The sequence below is a fragment of the Oncorhynchus masou genome, unplaced genomic scaffold, assembly GCF_036934945.1.
Source record: "Oncorhynchus masou masou isolate Uvic2021 unplaced genomic scaffold, UVic_Omas_1.1 unplaced_scaffold_2118, whole genome shotgun sequence".
Classification (NCBI taxonomy): Eukaryota; Metazoa; Chordata; class Actinopteri; order Salmoniformes; family Salmonidae; genus Oncorhynchus; species Oncorhynchus masou.
The window spans coordinates 27,971-49,336 of record NW_027008597.1 but is presented as its reverse complement, the minus strand read 5'-3'; the positions used below and the strand labels follow the sequence as shown (position 1 = coordinate 49,336).

General features: G+C 47.8%; 2 protein-coding genes across 2 annotated transcripts in view; one reads left to right on the top strand and one right to left on the bottom strand.

Annotated features, from left to right (window-relative positions):
• LOC135532928 (intermembrane lipid transfer protein VPS13C-like) overlaps nucleotides 1-21,366 on the bottom strand; it is a 69,977-nt gene that overhangs the window by 34,658 nt on the left and 13,953 nt on the right. The window lies entirely within an intron of this gene.
• Nucleotides 1,449-21,366, top strand: part of LOC135532931 (intermembrane lipid transfer protein VPS13C-like) — a 26,823-nt gene continuing 6,905 nt past the window's right edge. Inside the window, exons 1-10 of the mRNA XM_064960362.1 lie at nucleotides 1,449-1,590; nucleotides 5,276-5,432; nucleotides 5,521-5,645; nucleotides 6,448-6,617; nucleotides 8,836-9,128; nucleotides 17,253-17,521; nucleotides 17,720-17,812; nucleotides 18,920-19,087; nucleotides 19,747-19,944; nucleotides 21,140-21,229. Coding sequence (XP_064816434.1) covers nucleotides 1,453-1,590; nucleotides 5,276-5,432; nucleotides 5,521-5,645; nucleotides 6,448-6,617; nucleotides 8,836-9,128; nucleotides 17,253-17,521; nucleotides 17,720-17,812; nucleotides 18,920-19,087; nucleotides 19,747-19,944; nucleotides 21,140-21,229 — 1,701 coding nt within the window. The 5' untranslated portion in view covers nucleotides 1,449-1,452. The remainder of the gene's footprint in view (nucleotides 1,591-5,275; nucleotides 5,433-5,520; nucleotides 5,646-6,447; nucleotides 6,618-8,835; nucleotides 9,129-17,252; nucleotides 17,522-17,719; nucleotides 17,813-18,919; nucleotides 19,088-19,746; nucleotides 19,945-21,139; nucleotides 21,230-21,366) is intronic.

Here is a 21,366-nt window from a genome sequence, read left to right as displayed (position 1 = left end):
GCTACAGTACGTGGCCTGCTGGCTACAGTACATGGCCTGCTGGCTACAGTACGTGGCCTGTTGGCTACAGTACGTGGCCTGTTGGCTACAGTAGATGGTCTGCTGGCTACAGTAGATGGCCTGTTGGCTACAGTACGTGGCCTGTTGGCTACAGTACGTGGCCTGTTGGCTACAGTACGTGGCCTGTTGGCTACAGTACGTGGCCTGTTGGCTACAGTACGTGGCCTGTTGGCTACAGTACGTGGCCTGCTGGCTACATGGCCTGTTGGCTACAGTACGTGGCCTGTTGGCTACAGTACGTGGCCTGCTGGCTACATGGCCTGTTGGCTACAGTACGTGGCCTGTTGGCTACAGTACGTGGCCTGCTGGCTACATGGCCTGTTGGCTACAGTACGTGGCCTGGCTTCAGTACGTGGCCTGCTGGCTACAGTACGTGGTCTGCTGGCTACAGTACGTGGCCTGCTGGCTACATGGCCTGTTGGCTACAGTACGTGGCCTGCTGGCTACATGGCCTGTTGGCTACAGTACGTGGCCTGCTGGCTACATGGCCTGCTGGCTACAGTACGTGGCCTGCTGGCTACATGGCCTGTTGGCTACAGTACGTGGCCTGCTGGCCTGTTGGCTGCAGCACGTGGCCTGTTGGCTACACATGGCCTGCTGGCTACATGGCCTGTTGGCTACAGTACGTGGCCTGCTGGCTACATGGCCTGTGCTGGCTACAGTGGCCTGTTGGCTACGTGGCCTGCTGGCTACATGGCCTGTTGGCTACAGTACGTGGCCTGCTGGCTGGCCTGTTGGCTACAGTATGGCCTGCTGGCTACATGGCCTGGGCTACAATCGTGGCCTGCTGGCTGGTGTGGCCTGCTGGCTACAGTGTTGGCTGCACGTGGCCTGTTGGCTGGCGTGGCCTGCTGGCTACATGGCCTGTTGGCTACAGTACGTGGCCTGTTGGCTACAGTACGTGGCCTGCTGGCTACGTGGCCTGTTGGCTACAGTACGTGGCCTGCTGGCTACATGGCCTGTTGGCTACAGTACGTGGCCTGTTGGCTACAGTACGTGGCCTGCTGGCTACATGGCCTGTTGGCTACAGTACGTGGCCTGTTGGCTACAGTACGTGGCCTGCTGGCTACATGGCCTGTTGGCTACAGTACGTGGCCTGTTGGCTACAGTAGGTGGTCTGCTGGCTACAGTACGTGGCCTGTTGGCTACAGTACGTGGCCTGCTGGCTACAGTACGTGGCCTGCTGGCTACAGTACGTGGCCTGCTGGCTACAGTAGATGGTCTGCTGGCTACAGTACGTGGCCTGCTGGCTACAGTACGTGGCCATCCCTGGGTTGTTACAGGAATGGTATGAAAGTCTGGATAGCACACTAATACTGTATACTGTAGCTAAATAAGCAAGTTGTCTAACTATCCTTGTCAGTAATTTAGCTTTCTCTCATCAGAATTCACATGGAAAAAGACTCTCAGCCCAGTACTGAGCTGCTGGAGCCTGTCAACCTGCTCCTAACAGTGAAGAGAAACCTGGCTGCAGCATGGTACCAGAAGATGGCCTCCGTGGAGGTAGAGGGAGACCTCAAGCCCATGAAGGTAGGAGCTAACAGGAACCATGGAGGTAGAGGGAGACCTCAAGCCCATGAAGGTAGGAGCTAACAGGAACCATAGAGGTAGATAGAGACCTTAAGCCCATGAAGGTAGGAGATAACAGGAACCATGTAGGAAGACAGAGACCATGAAGGTAGGAGATAACAGGAACCATAGAGGTGGACAGAGACCATGAAGGTAGGAGATAACAGGAACCATAGAGGTAGACAGAGACCATGAAGGTAGGAGATAACAGGAACCATAGAGGTAGAGGGAGACCTCAAGCCCATGAAGGTAGGAGATAACAGGAACCATAGAGGTGGACAGAGACCATGAAGGTAGGAGATAACAGGAACCATAGAGGTGGACAGAGACCATGAAGGTAGGAGATAACAGGAACCATAGAGGTGGACAGAGACCATGAAGGTAGGAGATAACAGGAACCATAGAGGTGGACAGAGACCATGAAGGTAGGAGATAACAGGAACCATAGAGGTGGACAGAGACCATGAAGGTAGGAGATAACAGGAACCATAGAGGTGGACAGAGACCATGAAGGTAGGAGATAACAGGAACCATAGAGGTAGAGGGAGACCTCAAGCCCATGAAGGTAGGAGATAACAGGAAGCATAGATGTAGATAGAAACCTACAGCCCATGAAGGTAGGAGATAACAGGAACCATAGAGGTGGACAGAGACCATGAAGGTAGGAGATAACAGGAACCATAGAGGTAGACGGAGACCTACAGACCATGAAGGTAGAAGATAACAGGAAGCATAGAGGGAGACCTCAAGCCCATGAAGGTAGGAGATAACAGGAAGCATAGAGGTAGACAGAGACCTACAGCCCATGAAGGTAGGAGCTAACAGGAACCATAGAGGTAGACCGAGACCATGAAGGTAGGAGATAACAGGAACCATAGAGGTAGACCGAGACCTACAGCCCATGAAGGTAGGAGATAACAGGAACCATAGAGGGAGACCTCAAGCCCATGAAGGTAGGAGATAACAGGAAGCTTAGAGGTAGATAGAGACCTACAGCCCATGAAAGTAGGAGATAACAGGAACCATAGAGGTAGACAGAGACCATGAAGGTAGGAGATAACAGGAACCATAGAGGTAGACAGAGACCATGAAGGTAGGAGATAACAGGAACCATAGAGGTAGACAGAGACCTACAGCCCATGAAGGTAGGAGATAACAGGAACCATAGAGGTGGACAGAGACCATGAAGGTAGGAGATAACAGGAACCATAGAGGTAGACAGAGACCATGAAGGTAGGACCTAACAGGAACTACAATAATGTCTTTCCCTCGAAAGGAGTGGTTAGATAAAGATCTGTTTTGATACCAAGATGTTTGTATTGTTGCAGAGAAGCTGCTTGAAGTTATCTTTACTCGTTTAGTAATGTCACCCTCTCTGATACCTGAAGTAACTATTTTCTTCAAGTCCTAATAGCTGAGCGTTCATGATTTAGTCTTATTGATGGTTGACCTCTGGTTCGAGAATGGTATTGATTGGTAAGTTGTGCAATATCGATCGTCACCTTCCTTTAGACTTGAAGTAGCTTTGTCCCTTAAACCATAGCAGCCGACCGTTGATGATTTAGTCACACTAACTAACTCCTGACTTCTTCTTGCAGCCTGGTTCGGAATGTAAGGTACAAGCTACAGTCCTCTAGGGTTTGACAGTAAGATAATCAAGGCCGGTAGCCTGGCGGTTAAGAGCGTTGTGTCGGTAACCGAAAGGTCGCTGGTTCAAATATGACAATGTGCTCTTGAGCAAGGCGCTTAACCCTAATTGCTCCTGTAAGTTGCTCTGGATAAGTGTGTCTGCTAAATGACTAAGATGTAAAATTGTCGGTGAATTAGCATTAGCAAAGGCAACATTAGCATTAGCAAAGGCAACATTAGCAAAGGCAACATTAGCTTTACCTATAGCAACATTAACATTAGGCCTAACAAAGTTGATTTATAGTTTAACTAATGCCCTGCTTCACATAAAAAATTAAAAATAATACATTGTTTTTTTAAATTATTAATTTGATTAAAATGAATCGATTCTTTTAGACCATTATTTTTGATGAACGAACGATTCACTTTGCCGTTGTAGTAGTTGTGATCCGGTTCAATCCACTGTCAATTGAATCATGTGAGTCAAAATAATAATTTGTGAATTGCGAACATTAATTTTAGGGAAAAAAGATTAGCTGTAGCCTTTGTGGTTATGTGGCAAAATGTGTTTTGTAGATACTTCAAGTTGATTTAGTCATTACATTTATGGGACATTGCAACGTAATAGATGCTACTCAGGTCAGATAAATATGACTAAACTAGAAGAAGTACATTTCCCGAAGAGAATGTGTTGCTTGTTTCCGCTGTCTAAAAAGGTCTGTATGCTAGTGGGAGCAACATTAGCATTAGCTACAGCTCCATCCTATACGTCTCCTGTCTGTCCTCGAGTTATTTTGAGGCTCCTCTAGTTATCAGCAACATTAGCATTAGCTACAGCTCCATCCTATACATCTCTTGTCTGTCCTCAAGTTATTTTGAGGCTCCTCTAGTTATCAGCTAGTGGGAGACGTGTTAAATATAGAATTCAAGCTGAAGCAGTTGGTTATAGTCAGAATAGGTCTGATTACATTAGTGGGCTGCTATATATATTTCAGCTAGCACATCAATTATAAAAAACAAAAATGGCTGAACTGTGTCTAACTCTCCAGCTCCTGACACCAATGTAGTTAATTAGGCGGGTTCCCTGATCACGACTCAAACTGTGGTACTGAGGACTGTCATTCCAAAACCATTATACCAAATGACTAAAATGTTGTGCTGATGTAACTAGGTGTTGTAAAAAAGGTTGTTTAGTATTTTTACAAGGGGTATATTTTTTTAAATATAATTTTAATTTTATCTGCTCGCTCACCTCACTTTTCAAAATCCGTTAAACTGTAAATCAACTTTGTTATTGCCTTATGCCGTGTTCAACAAACATTGCTGCGATTTCGTCTGTCAATGGTGAGAATCGTTTTTGCGTTCCTTTCGATTTCCGAGCAAGTGAACGCTCCACGTCATTCCTCCGAATTAGCAAGATGTTCCTCCGATCACGCCGACATGATGTGAACGCGGCAAAAGCAACAATAGCATTAGGCAAAAGCAACAATAGCATTAGGCAAAAGCAACAATAGCATTAGGCAAAAGCAACAATAGCATTAGGCAAAAGCAACAATAGCATTAGGCAAAAGCAACAATAGCATTAGGCTTGAGCAACAATAGCTACAGCTCAATCCTATATGTCTCCTGTCTATCCTCAAGTTAATTTGGGCTCTACTTATCAGCTGCATTAGCATTAGCTATGTCCTCTCATGTCTCTTCAGGTTAACTAGTATTAGTAACATTAGCATGAGCAACCATTAGCATTAGCTACAGCCTCTCTGTGCCTGTGTCTCTTCAGGTTAACTAGTATTAGTGACATTAGCATTAGCAACCATTAGCATTAGCTACAGCCTCTCTGTGCTTGTGTCTCTTCAGGTTAACTAGTATTAGTGACATTAGCATTAGCAACCATTAGCTACAGCTACATCCTCTCTGTGCTTGTCTCTTCAGGTTAACTAGTATTAGTGACATTAGCATTAGCCTCTATTAGCATTAGCTCCAGCTACATATCCTCTCTGTCGTCTGTTCTCCCCAGGTTGCCCTGAGTCAGGACGACCTAACAGTTCTGTTGAGGATCCTGATGGAGAACATTGGAGAAGCCAGCGGTCTGCAGCCAGACCAACACACCAGCCCCGACACGACAGCCCTGACACACAAGACCACGCTGATGCTCAAAACAGACTACGCCAAAGGTCAGAGGTCATGTGCGTAATGTATCGACTTGAGTCCCGAGCGTGTTAATTCTTCTGACCACGTTTCTGTTCTCTCGTCGTCCTTCAGATGGTGTTGAGAACACGGTTGAACTTCCAGAACAACAGGTAGAAGAGGAACCCCTGGAAACCATGAAGTTTATCTTCAACATAGAGTCCCTGGGACTGGTCCTGTACAGCAATGACCCTAAACAGGTACGTACCTATAGGTGATGTAGCCCAGCCTCAGTTCTAATGTCCCTGAACAGGTACGTACCTATAGGTGATGTAGCCCAGTCTCACTAAACAGGTACGTATCTATAGGTGATGTAGCCCAGTCTCAGTTCTAATGCTCCTAAACAGGTACGTACCTATAGGTGATGTAGCCCAGTCTCACTAAACAGGTACGTATCTATAGGTGATGTAGCCCGGTCTCAGTTCTAATGACCCTAAACAGGTACGTACCTATAGGTGATGTAGCCCGGTCTCAGTTCTAATGACCCTAAACAGGTACGTACCTATAGGTGATGTAGCCCGGTCTCAGTTCTAATGACCCTAAACAGGTACGTACCTATAGGTGATGTAGCCCAGTCTCACTAAACAGGTACGTATCTATAGGTGATGTAGCCCAGTCTCAGTTCTAATGACCCTAAACATGTACGTATCTATAGGTGATGTAGCCCAGTCTCACTAAACAGGTACGTATCTATAGGTGATGTAGCCCGGTCTCAGTTCTAATGTATTCTCTGGAGGAACGGGGGGGAATTGGGCCTGTACAGCGTTTGGCGTCAGTTAATGACAGTCATTTACTCTTAATGTCCTCTCTGCTCTCCAAGCCCTGGATAATTACACAAAGCCATGATTAGGGTGAAGAGTTTGAACATTTACCAAACACCAGTCATTTACTGTCCAAAATGACTCTGTGGTAATGACCTTGTTATGACTCTAGGTAGTTCCCCCAGTGGTCTGCTGATTGGTTCATGGACAGATTGTATGTCTTTGTTTCCCCGTTTCCAAGGTATCGGCTGTGTCTCAACACCAGGAGAGGCTGTGTCTGGGCGAGTTGACCTTTCACCTGATGAAGGCTTCAGGGAAGATGTTTAATAACGGGTCCATGGAGGTCTCTACCATCCTCACAGCCTGCACCCTGGACGACATGAGGACAGGCGTACAGAGAGTTACCTCTCGGTGAGTCTCGCTCCGCCAGACGTCACACCATGTTGTCGTTGGGAGAGTCGCGGCTGGGGTGGAAGCTACCTCAGGTTAAAATACTGAATTATACTGCTGGGTTGGTTTCTGGACAGTACCAGTCAGTCTCAATACTACTGGGTTGTGTTCTGTACCAGTCGGGTTGGTCTCAATACTACTGGGTTGTGTTCTGTGTAGTACCAGTCGGGTCGGTCTCAATACTACTGGGTTGTGGTCTGGACAGTACCAGTCGATCTCAATACTACTGGGTTGTGTTCTGGACAGTACCAGTCGATCTCAATACTACTGGGTTGTGTTCTGTACCAGTCGGGTCGGTCTCAATACTACTGGGTTGTGTTCTGGACAGTACCAGTCGGTCTCAATACTACTGGGTTGTGTTCTGTACCAGTCGGGTTGGTCTCAATACTACTGGGTTGTGTTCTGTGTAGTACCAGTCGGGTCGGTCTCAATACTACTGGGTTGTGGTCTGGACAGTACCAGTCGATCTCAATACTACTGGGTTGTGTTCTGGACAGTACCAGTCGATCTCAATACTACTGGGTTGTGTTCTGTACCAGTCGGGTCGGTCTCAATACTACTGGGTTGTGTTCTGTACCAGTCGGGTCGGTCTCAATACTACTGGGTTGTGTTCTGGACAGTACCAGTCGGGTTGGTCTCAATACTACTGGGTTGTGTTCTGTATAGTACCAGTCGATCTCAATACTACTGGGTTGTGTTCTGTACCAGTCGGGTCGATCTCAATACTACTGGGTTGTGTTCTGGACAGTACCAGTCGGGTTGGTCTCAATACTACTGGGTTGTGTTCTGTATAGTACCAGTCGATCTCAATACTACTGGGTTGTGTTCTGGACAGTACCAGTCGGGTTGGTCTCAATACTACTGGGTTGTGTTCTGTATAGTACCAGTCGATTTTTTACCTTTATTTAACCAGGCAAGTCAGTTAAGAACAAATTCTTATTTTCAATGACGGCCTAGGAACAGTGGGGTTAACTGCCTGTTCAGGGGCAGAACAACGGATTTGTACCTTGTCAGCTCGGGGATTTGAACTCGCAACCTCCCGGTTACTAGCCCAACGCTCTAACCACTAGGCTTCCCTGCCGCCCCATCTCAATACTACTGGGTTGTGTTCTGGACAGTACCAGTCGGGTCGGTCTCAATACTACTGGGTTGTGTTCTGTATAGTACCAGTCGATCTCAATACTACTGGGTTGTGTTCTGGACAGTACCAGTCGGGTTGGTCTCAATACTACTGGGTTGTGTTCTGTATAGTACCAGTCGATCTCAATACTACTGGGTTGTGTTCTGTATAGTACCAGTCGATCTCAATACTACTGGGTTGTGTTCTGGACAGTACCAGTCGGGTTGGTCTCAATACTACTGGGTTGTGTTCTGGACAGTACCAGTCGGGTCGATCTCAATACTACTGGGTTGTGTTCTGTACCAGTCGGGTTGGTCTCAATACTACTGGGTTGTGTTCTGGACAGTAGCAGTCGGTCTCAATACTACTGGGTTGTGTTCTGGACAGTACCAGTCGGTCTCAATACTACTGGGTTGTGTTCTGGACAGTACCAGTCGGTCTCAATACTACTGGGTTGTGTTCTGTACCAGTCGGGTCAGTGTCAATACTACTGGGTTGTGTTCTGGACAGTACCAGTCGATCTCAATACTACTGGGTTGTGTTCTGGACAGTACCAGTCGATCTCAATACTACTGGGTTGTGTTCTGGACAGTACCAGTCGGGTCGGTCTCAATACTACTGGGTTGTGTTCTGGACAGTACCAGTCGGTCTCAATACTACTGGGTTGTGTTCTGGACAGTACCAGTCGGGTCGGTCTCAAAACTACTGGGTTGTGTTCTGGACAGTGCCAGTCGATCTCAATACTACTGGGTTGTGTTCTGGACAGTACCAGTCGGTCTCAATACTACTGGGTTGTGTTCTGTACCAGTCGGGTCGGTCTCAATACTACTGGGTTGTGTTCTGGACAGTACCAGTCGGATCGGTCTCAATACTACTGGGTTGTGTTCTGTACAGTGCCAGTCGGATCGGTCTCAATACTACTGGGTTATGTTCTGTACCAGTCGGGTCGATCTCAATACTACTGGGTTATGTTCTGTATAGTACCAGTTGGGTCGGTCTCAATGATTGTTGTATTGATTGATTGTGATATGTAACCTCACGTTTGCCCAAACCCCTCAGGATGCTGGGTAAGCGTGACGAGGCGAGCGAGGAAGCCATGATCGACGTGGCGTACACGCAGAGCGCCGGCGAGCGCCAGGTGGTGGCGGTGGTACAGAAGCTCTATCTGTGCGCCAGCGTTGAGTTTCTCATGGCAGTGGCAGACTTCTTCATCCAGGCCCTGCCCCAGAGCTCTGCCCAGGACGTGCCCACTAACACCAAGCTAGCCCTGCCAGGCCTGGCCAAGACCTCCCAGCTACCCCTCAAACAGCTGGCCGAGCTTCGGGATAGAGCCAACACTGACCCCAGAACAGGTAAGGGGGGAGAGAGAGAGGGGGGGGGAGATAAATGACAACCAGAATACTATACAGCCGTTCAATGCTCATAGGATTTCCTTTTGGTGTGGAGTGATGGTATTGTATTGTGATGGCTACAGTGTTTTGGTGTGAAGTGATGGTATTGTGTAGTGATGGCTACAGTGTTTTGGTGTGGAGTGATGGCTACAGTGTGGAGTGATGGCTACAATGTTATGGTGTGGAGTGATGGTATTGTATTGTGATGGCTACAGTGTTTTGGTGTGGAGTGATGGTGTTGTATTGTGATGGTTACAGTGTTTTGGTGTGGAGTGATGGTATTGTATTGTGATGGCTACAGTGTTTTGGTGTGGAGTGATGGCTACAGTGTGGAGTGATGGCTACAATGTTATGGTGTGGAGTGATGGTATTGTATTGTGATGGCTACAGTGTTTTGGTGTGGAGTGATGGTGTTGTATTGTGATGGTTACAGTGTTTTGGTGTGGAGTGATGGTATTGTATTGTGATGGCTACAGTGTTTTGGTGTGGAGTGATGGTGTTGTATTGTAATGGTTACAGTGTTTTGGTGTGGAGTGATGGTATTGTATAGTGATGGCTACAGTGTTTTGGTGTGGTGTGATGGTATTGTATAGTGATGGCTACAGTGTTTTGGTGTGGTGTGATGGTATTGTATTGTGATGGCTACAGTGTGTTGGTGTGGAGTGATGGTATTGTGATGGCTACAGTGTTTTGGTGTGGAGTGATGGTATTGTGATGGCTACAGTGTTTTGGTGTGGAGTGATGGTATTGTGATGGCTACAGTGTTTTGGTGTGGAGTGATGGTATTGTGATGGCTACAGTGTTTTGGTGTGGAGTGATGGTATTGTGATGGCTACAGTGTGTTGGTGTGGAGTGATGGTATTGTGATGGCTACAGTGTGTTGGTGTGGAGTGATGGTATTGTGATGGCTACAGTGTGTTGGTGTGGAGTGATGGTATTGTGATGGCTACAGTGTGTTGGTGTGGAGTGATGGTATTGTGATGGCTACAGTGTGTTGGTATTGTGATGGCTACAGTGTGTTGGTGTGGAGTGATGGTATTGTGATGGCTACAGTGTTTTGGTGTGGAGTGATGGTATTGTGATGGCTACAGTGTTTTGGTGTGGAGTGATGGTAATGTAATGTGATGGTTCCAGTGTTTTGGTGTGGAATGATGGTATTGTGATGGCTACAGTGTTTTGGTGTGGAGTTATGTTATTGTGATGGCTACAGTGTTGTGGTGTGGAGTGATGGTTTTGTGATGGCTACAGTGTGTTGGTGTGGAGTGATGGTATTGTGATGGCTACAGTGTGTTGGTGTGGAGTGATGGTATTGTGATGGCTACAGTGTGTTGGTGTGGAGTGATGGTATTGTGATGGCTACAGTGTGTTGGTGTGGAGTGATGGTATTGTGATGGCTAATGTGTGTTGGTGTGGAGTGATGGTATTGTGATGGCTAATGTGTGTTGGTGTGGAGTGATGGTATTGTGATGGCTACAGTGTGTTGGTATTGTGATGGCTACAGTGTGTTGGTGTGGAGTGGTGGTATTGTGATGGCTACAGTGTGTTGGTGTGGAGTGATGGTATTGTGATGGCTACAGTGTGTTGGTGGGGAGTGATGGTATTGTGATGGCTACAGTGTTGTGGTGTGGAGTGATGGTATTGTGATGGCTACAGTGTGTTGGTGTGGAGTGATGGTATTGTGATGGCTACAGTGTGTTGGTGTGGAGTGATGGTATTGTGATGGCTACAGTGTGTTGGTGTGGAGTGATGGTATTGTGATGGCTACAGTGTGTTGGTGTGGAGTGATGGTATAGTGATGGCTACAGTATGTTGGTGGGGAGTGATGGTATTGTGATGGCTAATGTGTGTTGGTGTGGAGTGATGGTATTGTGATGGCTACAGTGTGATGGTGTGGAGTGATGGTATTGTGATGGCTACAGTGTGATGGTGTGGAGTGATGGTATTGTGATGGCTACAGTGTGATGGTGTGGAGTGATGGTATTGTGATGGCTACAGTGTGATGGTGTGGAGTGATGGTATTGTGATGGCTACAGTGTGATGGTGTGGAGTGATGGTATTGTGATGGCTACAGTGTGTTGGTGTGGAGTGATGGTATTGTGATGGCTACAGTGTGTTGGTGTGGAGTGATGGTATTGTGATGGCTACAGTGTGTTGGTGTGGAGTGATGATATTGTGATGGCTACAGTGTGTTGGTGTGGAGTGATGGTATTGTGATGGCTACAGTGTGTTGGTGTGGAGTGATGGTATTGTGATGGCTACAGTGTTGTGGTGTGGAGTGATGGTATTGTGATGGCTACAGTGTGTTGGTGTGGAGTGATGGTATTGTGATGGCTACAGTGTGTTGGTGTGGAGTGATGGTATTGTGATGGCTACAGTGTTGTGGTGTGGAGTGATGGTATTGTGATGGCTACAGTGTGTTGGTATTGTGATGGCTACAGTGTGTTGGTGTGGAGTGATGGTATTGTGATGGCTACAGTGTGTTGGTATTGTGATGGCTACAGTGTGTTGGTGTGGAGTGATGGTATTGTGATGGCTACAGTGTGATGGTATTGTGATGGCTACAGTGTGTTGGTGTGGAGTGATGGTATTGTGATGGCTACAGTGTTTTGGTGTGGAGTTATGTTATTGTGATGGCTACAGTGTTGTGGTGTGGAGTGATGGTTTTGTGATGGCTACAGTGTGTTGGTGTGGAGTGATGGTATTGTGATGGCTACAGTGTGTTGGTGTGGAGTGATGGTATTGTGATGGCTACAGTGTGTTGGTGTGGAGTGATGGTATTGTGATGGCTACAGTGTGTTGGTGTGGAGTGATGGTATTGTGATGGCTAATGTGTGTTGGTGTGGAGTGATGGTATTGTGATGGCTAATGTGTGTTGGTGTGGAGTGATGGTATTGTGATGGCTACAGTGTGTTGGTGTGGAGTGATGGTATTGTGATGGCTACAGTGTGTTGGTATTGTGATGGCTACAGTGTGTTGGTGTGGAGTGGTGGTATTGTGATGGCTACAGTGTGTTGGTGTGGAGTGATGGTATTGTGATGGCTACAGTGTGTTGGTGGGGAGTGATGGTATTGTGATGGCTACAGTGTGTTGGTGTGGAGTGATGGTATTGTGATGGCTACAGTGTTGTGGTGTGGAGTGATGGTATTGTGATGGCTACAGTGTGTTGGTGTGGAGTGATGGTATTGTGATGGCTACAGTGTTGTGGTGTGGAGTGATGGTATTGTGATGGCTACAGTGTGTTGGTATTGTGATGGCTACAGTGTGTTGGTATTGTGATGGCTACAGTGTGTTGGTGTGGAGTGGTGGTATTGTGATGGCTACAGTGTGTTGGTGTGGAGTGATGGTATTGTGATGGCTACAGTGTGTTGGTGGGGAGTGATGGTATTGTGATGGCTACAGTGTTGTGGTGTGGAGTGATGGTATTGTGATGGCTACAGTGTTGTGGTGTGGAGTGATGGTATTGTGATGGCTACAGTGTGTTGGTGTGGAGTGATGGTATTGTGATGGCTACAGTGTGTTGGTGTGGAGTGATGGTATTGTGATGGCTACAGTGTGTTGGTGTGGAGTGATGGTATTGTGATGGCTACAGTGTGTTGGTGTGGAGTGATGGTATAGTGATGGCTACAGTATGTTGGTGGGGAGTGATGGTATTGTGATGGCTAATGTGTGTTGGTGTGGAGTGATGGTATTGTGATGGCTACAGTGTGATGGTGTGGAGTGATGGTATTGTGATGGCTACAGTGTGATGGTGTGGAGTGATGGTATTGTGATGGCTACAGTGTGATGGTGTGGAGTGATGGTATTGTGATGGCTACAGTGTGATGGTGTGGAGTGATGGTATTGTGATGGCTACAGTGTGATGGTGTGGAGTGATGGTATTGTGATGGCTACAGTGTGTTGGTGTGGAGTGATGGTATTGTGATGGCTACAGTGTGTTGGTGTGGAGTGATGGTATTGTGATGGCTACAGTGTGTTGGTGTGGAGTGATGATATTGTGATGGCTACAGTGTGTTGGTGTGGAGTGATGGTATTGTGATGGCTACAGTGTGTTGGTGTGGAGTGATGGTATTGTGATGGCTACAGTGTTGTGGTGTGGAGTGATGGTATTGTGATGGCTACAGTGTGTTGGTGTGGAGTGATGGTATTGTGATGGCTACAGTGTTGTGGTGTGGAGTGATGGTATTGTGATGGCTACAGTGTGTTGGTATTGTGATGGCTACAGTGTGTTGGTGTGGAGTGATGGTATTGTGATGGCTACAGTGTGTTGGTATTGTGATGGCTACAGTGTGTTGGTGTGGAGTGATGGTATTGTGATGGCTACAGTGTGATGGTATTGTGATGGCTACAGTGTGTTGGTGTGGAGTGATGGTATTGTGATGGCTACAGTGTGTTGGTGTGGAGTGATGGTATTGTGATGGCTACAGTGTGTTGGTGTGGAGTGATGATATTGTGATGGCTACAGTGTGTTGGTGTGGAGTGATGGTATTGTGATGGCTACAGTGTGTTGGTGTGGAGTGATGGTATTGTGATGGCTACAGTGTTGTGGTGTGGAGTGATGGTATTGTGATGGCTACAGTGTGTTGGTGTGGAGTGATGGTATTGTGATGGCTAGAGTGTGTTGGTGTGGAGTGATGGTATTGTGATGGCTAATGTGTGTTGGTGTGGAGTGATGGTATTGTGATGGCTACAGTGTGTTGGTGTGGAGTGATGGTATTGTGATGGCTACAGTGTGTTGGTGTGGAGTGATGGTATTGTGATGGCTACAGTGTGATGGTGTGGAGTGATGGCTACAGTGTGATGGTGTGGAGTGATGGTATTGTGATGGCTACAGTGTGATGGTGTGGAGTGATGGTATTGTGATGGCTACAGTGTGATGGTGTGGAGTGATGGTATTGTGATGGCTACAGTGTGTTGGTGTGGAGTGATGTTATTGTGATGGCTACAGTGTGATGGTGTGGAGTGATGGTATTGTGATGGCTACAGTGTGATGGTGTGGAGTGATGGTATTGTGATGGCTACAGTGTGTTGGTGTGGAGTGATGGTATTGTGATGGCTACAGTGTGTTGGTGTGGAGTGATGGTATTGTGATGGCTACAGTGTGATGGTGTGGAGTGATGGCTACAGTGTGTTGGTGTGGAGTGATGGTATTGTGATGGCTACAGTGTGATGGTGTGGAGTGATGGCTACAGTGTGATGGTGTGGAGTGATGGTATTGTGATGGCTACAGTGTGATGGTGTGGAGTGATGGTATTGTGATGGCTACAGTGTGTTGGTGTGGAGTGATGGTATTGTGATGGCTACACTGTGTTGGTGTGGAGTGATGGTATTGTGATGGCTACAGTGTGTTGGTGTGGAGTGATGGTATTGTGATGGCTAATGTGTGTTGGTGTGGAGTGATGGTATTGTGATGGCTAATGTGTGTTGGTGTGGAGTGATGGTATTGTGATGGCTACAGTGTGTTGGTGTGGAGTGATGGTATTGTGATGGCTACAGTGTGTTGGTATTGTGATGGCTACAGTGTGTTGGTGTGGAGTGGTGGTATTGTGATGGCTACAGTGTGTTGGTGTGGAGTGATGGTATTGTGATGGCTACAGTGTGTTGGTGGGGAGTGATGGTATTGTGATGGCTACAGTGTTGTGGTGTGGAGTGATGGTATTGTGATGGCTACAGTGTTGTGGTGTGGAGTGATGGTATTGTGATGGCTACAGTGTGTTGGTGTGGAGTGATGGTATTGTGATGGCTACAGTGTGTTGGTGTGGAGTGATGGTATTGTGATGGCTACAGTGTGTTGGTATTGTGATGGCTACAGTGTGTTGGTGTGGAGTGATGGTATTGTGATGGCTACAGTGTGTTGGTATTGTGATGGCTACAGTGTGTTGGTGTGGAGTGATGGTATTGTGATGGCTACAGTGTGATGGTATTGTGATGGCTACAGTGTGTTGGTGTGGAGTGATGGTATTGTGATGGCTACAGTGTGTTGGTGTGGAGTGATGGTATTGTGATGGCTACAGTGTGTTGGTGTGGAGTGATGATATTGTGATGGCTACAGTGTGTTGGTGTGGAGTGATGGTATTGTGATGGCTACAGTGTGTTGGTGTGGAGTGATGGTATTGTGATGGCTACAGTGTTGTGGTGTGGAGTGATGGTATTGTGATGGCTACAGTGTGTTGGTGTGGAGTGATGGTATTGTGATGGCTAGAGTGTGTTGGTGTGGAGTGATGGTATTGTGATGGCTAATGTGTGTTGGTGTGGAGTGATGGTATTGTGATGGCTACAGTGTGTTGGTGTGGAGTGATGGTATTGTGATGGCTACAGTGTGTTGGTGTGGAGTGATGGTATTGTGATGGCTACAGTGTGATGGTGTGGAGTGATGGTATTGTGATGGCTACAGTGTGTTGGTGTGGAGTGATGGTATTGTGATGGCTACAGTGTGTTGGTGTGGAGTGATGGTATTGTGATGGCTACAGTGTTTTGGTGTGGAGTGATGGTATTGTGATGGCTACAGTGTGTTGGTGTGGAGTGATGGTATTGTGATGGCTACAGTGTGATGGTGTGGAGTGATGGTATTGTGATGGCTACAGTGTGTTGGTGTGGAGTGATGGTATTGTGATGGCTACAGTGTTTTGGTGTGGAGTGATGGTATTGTGATGGCTACAGTGTGTTGGTGTGGAGTGATGGTATTGTGATGGCTACAGTGTGATGGTGTGGAGTGATGGCTACAGTGTGATGGTGTGGAGTGATGGTATTGTGATGGCTACAGTGTGATGGTGTGGAGTGATGGTATTGTGATGGCTACAGTGTGATGGTGTGGAGTGATGGTATTGTGATGGCTACAGTGTGTTGGTGTGGAGTGATGGTATTGTGATGGCTACAGTGTGATGGTGTGGAGTGATGGTATTGTGATGGCTACAGTGTGATGGTGTGGAGTGATGGTATTGTGATGGCTACAGTGTGTTGGTGTGGAGTGATGGTATTGTGATGGCTACAGTGTGTTGGTGTGGAGTGATGGTATTGTGATGGCTACAGTGTGATGGTGTGGAGTGATGGCTACAGTGTGTTGGTGTGGAGTGATGGTATTGTGATGGCTACAGTGTGATGGTGTGGAGTGATGGCTACAGTGTGATGGTGTGGAGTGATGGTATTGTGATGGCTACAGTGTGATGGTGTGGAGTGATGGTATTGTACATTGTGTTTTCATTACCTTTTCTATATTCTTGGTTCAGTTTCATACCTGACAGATGGTGGGTATCCTCTCCCTCTATATGTTATGTTTGGTGGGGTGATGTTTCCCCTCTCCCTCTCTCTACCCTCCATACCCAATATTAGGATGTGTTTGGTGGTGGGGTGATGTTTCTCCTCTCCCTCTCTCTCTACCCTCCATACCCAATATTAGGATGTGTTTGGTGGTGGGGTGATGTTTCTCCTCTCTCTCTACCCTCCACACCCAATATTAGGATGTGTTTGGTGGTGGGGTGATGTTTCTCCTCTCTCTCTCTCTCTACCTTCCATACCCAATATTAGGATGTGTTTGGTGGTGGGGTGATGTTTCTCCTCTCTCTCTACCCTCCATACCCAATATTAGGATGTGGTGAGGTGATGTTTCTCCTCTCTCTCTCTCTACCCTCCATACCCAATATTAGGATGTGTTTGGTGGTGGGGTGATGTTTCTCCTCTCTCTCTCTCTACCCTCCATACCCAATATTAGGATGTGTTTGGTGGTGGGGTGATGTTTCTCCTCTCCCTCTCTCTCTACCCTCCATACCCAATATTAGGATGTGTTTGGTGGTGGGGTGATGTTTCTCCCCTCTCTCTCTCTCTACCCTCCATACCCAATATTAGGATGTGTTTGGTGGTGGGGTGATGTTTCTCCCCTCCTCTCCTCTCTACCCTCCATACCCAATATTAGGATGTTTGGTGGTGGGGTGATGTTTCTCCTCTCCCTCTCTCTCTACCCTCCATACCCAATATTAGGATGTGTTTGGTGGTGGGGTGATGTTTCTCCTCTCTCTCTCTCTCTCTCTCCCCCCTCCATACCCAATATTAGGATGTTTGGTGGTGGGGTGATGTTTCTCCTCTCTCCCCCAGGCTCCAGTCCCAGGACCAAGCTGCGTGCCGTCATCCTAGACCCAGAGGTGGTGTTTGTGGCGAACCTGATGAGAGCCGACGCTCCGGCACTGGTAGCCTCCTTCCAATGTGACTTCAGTCTGATGCTAGAGCCTGGGGGAGGGCCCCCTGGGGGAGGGCCCCCTGGGGGAGGGCCCCCTGGGGGACAAAGCATGACGGCCAACCTCAGAGAGCTCAAAGTTCTGGCCTGTCCCTTCATCAGGACCAATGAGACCAAGGTGGTCACCACGGTGAGCATAAAATAGCTTTTAATAGACGTTTTTTTGGAGACCTTCTACACTGCGTCTAATGTCACTACTGTAAAGCATCAGCTGTTATATAAGCATGATTCAAAGCTATTTCCTATTGCGTTTTTTAATACGTTTTCCTTGAAAGTATATTTGAATTGAATCCAACTCCCTAAATGCTTCTTTCTCATTGGTCTACAGGTGCTACGTCCGTGTTCTGTCTTCCTGGAAACCAAAACCCGCCCCAACCAACCCCTTTCCGGCCGCGTGACTGTGGAGGAAGTCATTATCAAAGTAGGTTTCATGCCGCCTTTGTCAAGTTAGTTTGGTTAAAAAAAAAGTTATTGCAGGGTGTACCAATGTGCTCTGAGTAGGAGGTCTTCACGGGCCCAATGGACCTGGGGCTTTCCCACCCGGACTGTATTTGCATAAATAATACACATTTATTTATAATGGACTAATAGCTGCCATAGCTACGTTATTTATCATCAAATATGATTACGTAATACTTGGCATGGACTGCATCAAACCAGGAGGAGAAGTTAACATTAGCTTCGCTAGGCTAACTGAGGCAGCATCAATGCAGGACGAGAAGTTAACGTTAGCTTAGCTAGGCTAACTGAGGCGGCATCAAACCAGGATGAGAAGTTAATGTTAGCTTAGCTAGGCTAACTGAGGGGCATCAAAGCAGGACGAGAAGTTAACGTTAGCTAGCTAGGCTAACTGAGGCGGCATCAAACAAGAACGAGAAGTTAACGTTAGCTAGCTAGGATAACTAAGGCTGCATCAAACCGTGACGAGAAGTTAACGTTAGCTAGCTAGGATAACTGAGGCTGCATCAAACCGTGACGAGAAGTTAACGTTAGCTAGCTAGGCTAACTGAGGCGGCATCAAACCAGGACGAGAAGTTAAGGTTAGCTTAGCTAGGCTAACTGAGGCGGCGTCAAACCAGGACGAGAAGTTAACGTTAGCTTAGCTAGGCTAACTGAGGCGGCATCAAACCGGGAAAAGAAGTTGACGTGGGTCGCTGTAGCTGTTGACTCTGGGTCGCTGAGAGACCCGTGACATATACCAGAGACCCGTGACATATACCCGAGAACCGTGATATATACTCGAGACCTGTGACATTATTTTGAGTTCTGGATCCGGGCCCTCTCAGGTATTCGGGTACAGATGGATCCATGAACACCTCTGGCTCTGAGAGCTCGGAGTGAGGAAATGGTTTGAATTATTGAACCGCCTCATGCACTGAGAGGCTACTTCTGAACATAGACGTCAATCAAGATCGTCATTGCGATCGAGATTTTCAATTGATCATCACACGTAAGAATCCCGCTGACTTCCCCCGTATGAATAAAGGATAAATAAATCCCCGACACGCTCTTCCCTTCCCTCTCTCAGATCTCCCCTGTCATCCTGAACACAGTGATGACCATCACGGCAGCCATGACGGCGAAACCCAAAGACGAGGCAGCAGAGGAGGAGAAGACTGAGGTTGGCAACCTGTGGTCCACCATGAACATCTACGCCTGCAACTACTGGTTCCTGGGAGTGGACTCTGCCAGCGAGGTACAGATACTACGGTTGGGGTTCAATTCCAGTCAATTCCATTTCAATTCGGGAAGTACACTCATTAAAATTCGGAATAGGAATTTAGTTTACTTTCTAAATTGACTGGAATTTAAATTGAATACCTCTTTAATATGTTCTATTGAGGTCTAGAACCTTCTGTTTCTCTACACAAGAACCTTCTGTGCCTTATGTTTCTCTACAAGAACTTTCTGTCTCTATACAAGAACCTTCTGTCTCTATACAAGAACCTTCTGTCTCTATACAAGAACCTTCTGTCTCTATACAAGAACCTTCTGTCTCTATACAAGAACCTTCTGTCTCTATACAAGAACCTTCTGTCTCTATACAAGAACCTGCTGTCCCTATACAAGAACCTTCTGTCCCTATACAAGAACCTGCTGTCTCTATACAAGAACCTTCTGTCTCTATTCAAGGACCTTCTGTCTCTATACAAGGACCTTCTGTCTCTATACAAGAACCTTCTGTCTCTATACAAGGACCTTCTGTCTCTATTCAAGGACCTTCTGTCTCTATTCAAGAACCGTCTGTCCTCCCAGGAACATTTAGGGACTCCATTTACCTTCACTATGCACCTTTGTTGTTGTATTCTCTTACCTACAAATTACATTAAACCTTAACATGACTTCCCCATCCAGGTGACGGAGAGATTCAGTGACCAGGACGGCCGTAACTTTGGGGAGAGTTTCGAGGTGGACGTGAAGGTCATTCAGGTGACCCTGGAGTCTGGTCTGGGCCACAGGACGGTCCCTCTGCTGCTGGCTGAGAGCTCTCTGTCTGGGACGGCCAAGAACTGGTCCTCCCTCCTCTACCTCTGCTCTGACATGACCCTCGAGGTGAGGACTGGAGCTTTTTTTACACTACTCTCAACTGTCGTCCTAATGGAAGTCCTCTTCCTGCACGTACAGGAGCTTGTCATGTGGTGTTTTTGTAGGAAGTCAGTAGGCAGACAAACAGCGGCTCTTTAGTCTTTGTGAATTACCTACTGATGTAGGGATACTTGTTACCTTTGGTATTCATGTGTGTATTGGGCTCCCGAGTGGCTCAGCGGTCTAAAGGAGCTGCATCTCAGTGCAAGAGGGAGGCCCGTAGGGTGGTGCACAGTTGGCCCAGTGTCGTCTGGGATTGGCCCGGGGTAGGCCCGTAGGGCGTCACACAGTTGGCCCAGCGTCGTCTGGGTTTGGCCCGGGGTAGGCCCGTAGGGTGTCACACAGTTAGCCCAGCGTCGTCCAGGGCTGGCCCGGGGGTAGGCCCGTAGGGTGGTGCACAGTTGGCCCAGTGTCGTCCGGGTTTGGCCCGGGGGTAGGCCCGTAGGGTGGTGCACAGTTGGCCCAGTGTCGTCCGGGTTTAGCCGGGGGTAGGCCCGTAGGGTGGTGCACAGTTGGCCCAGTGTCGTCCGGGTTTAGCCGGGGTAGGCCCGTAGGGTGGTGCACAGTTGGCCCAGCGTCGTCCGGGTTTAGCCGGGGGTAGGCCCGTAGGGTGGTGCACAGTTGGCCCAGCGTCGTCCGGGTTTAGCCGGGGGTAGGCCCGTAGGGTGGTGCACAGTTGGCCCAGTGTCGTCCGGGTTTAGCCGGGGGTAGGCCCGTTGGGTGGTGCACAGTTGGCCCAGCGTCGTCCGGGTTTAGCCGGGGGTAGGCCCGTAGGGTGGTGCACAGTTGGCCCAGCGTCGTCCGGGTTTAGCTGGGGGTAGGCCCGTAGGGTGGTGCACAGTTGGCCCAGCGTCGTCCGGGTTTAGCTGGGGGTAGGCCCGTAGGGTGGTGCACAGTTGGCCCAGCGTCGTCCGGGTTTGGCCGGGGGTAGGCCCGTAGGGCGGCGCACAGTTGGCCCAGCGTTGTCCGGGGGTAGGCCCGCCATTGTAAATAACAATTTGTTCTTAACTGACTTGCCTAGTTAATTAAAGGTTAAATAAACATTTTAAATCCTTTTGTCTACCCATGTTCTTTTGAATTTCATGATCAATAAAATGTGTTGATTGAAATTGATATAAATGTGATGGATGCTGATTTTGACAGTGTGTGAATATGTCGACAGGTGAACTACTTCAATGAGACCCATGCTGTCTGGGAACCGCTGATAGAGAGAGTGGAGGACGGCAAACGCAGGTGGAACCTCAAGCTAGAGGTACGCTGAGTAACCCTAACCAACCTCGTAGTGGAACCTCAAGCTAGAGGTACGCTGAGTAACCCTAACCAACCTCGTAGTGGAACCTCAACCTAGAGGTACGCTGAATAACCCTAACCAACCTCGTAGTGGAACCT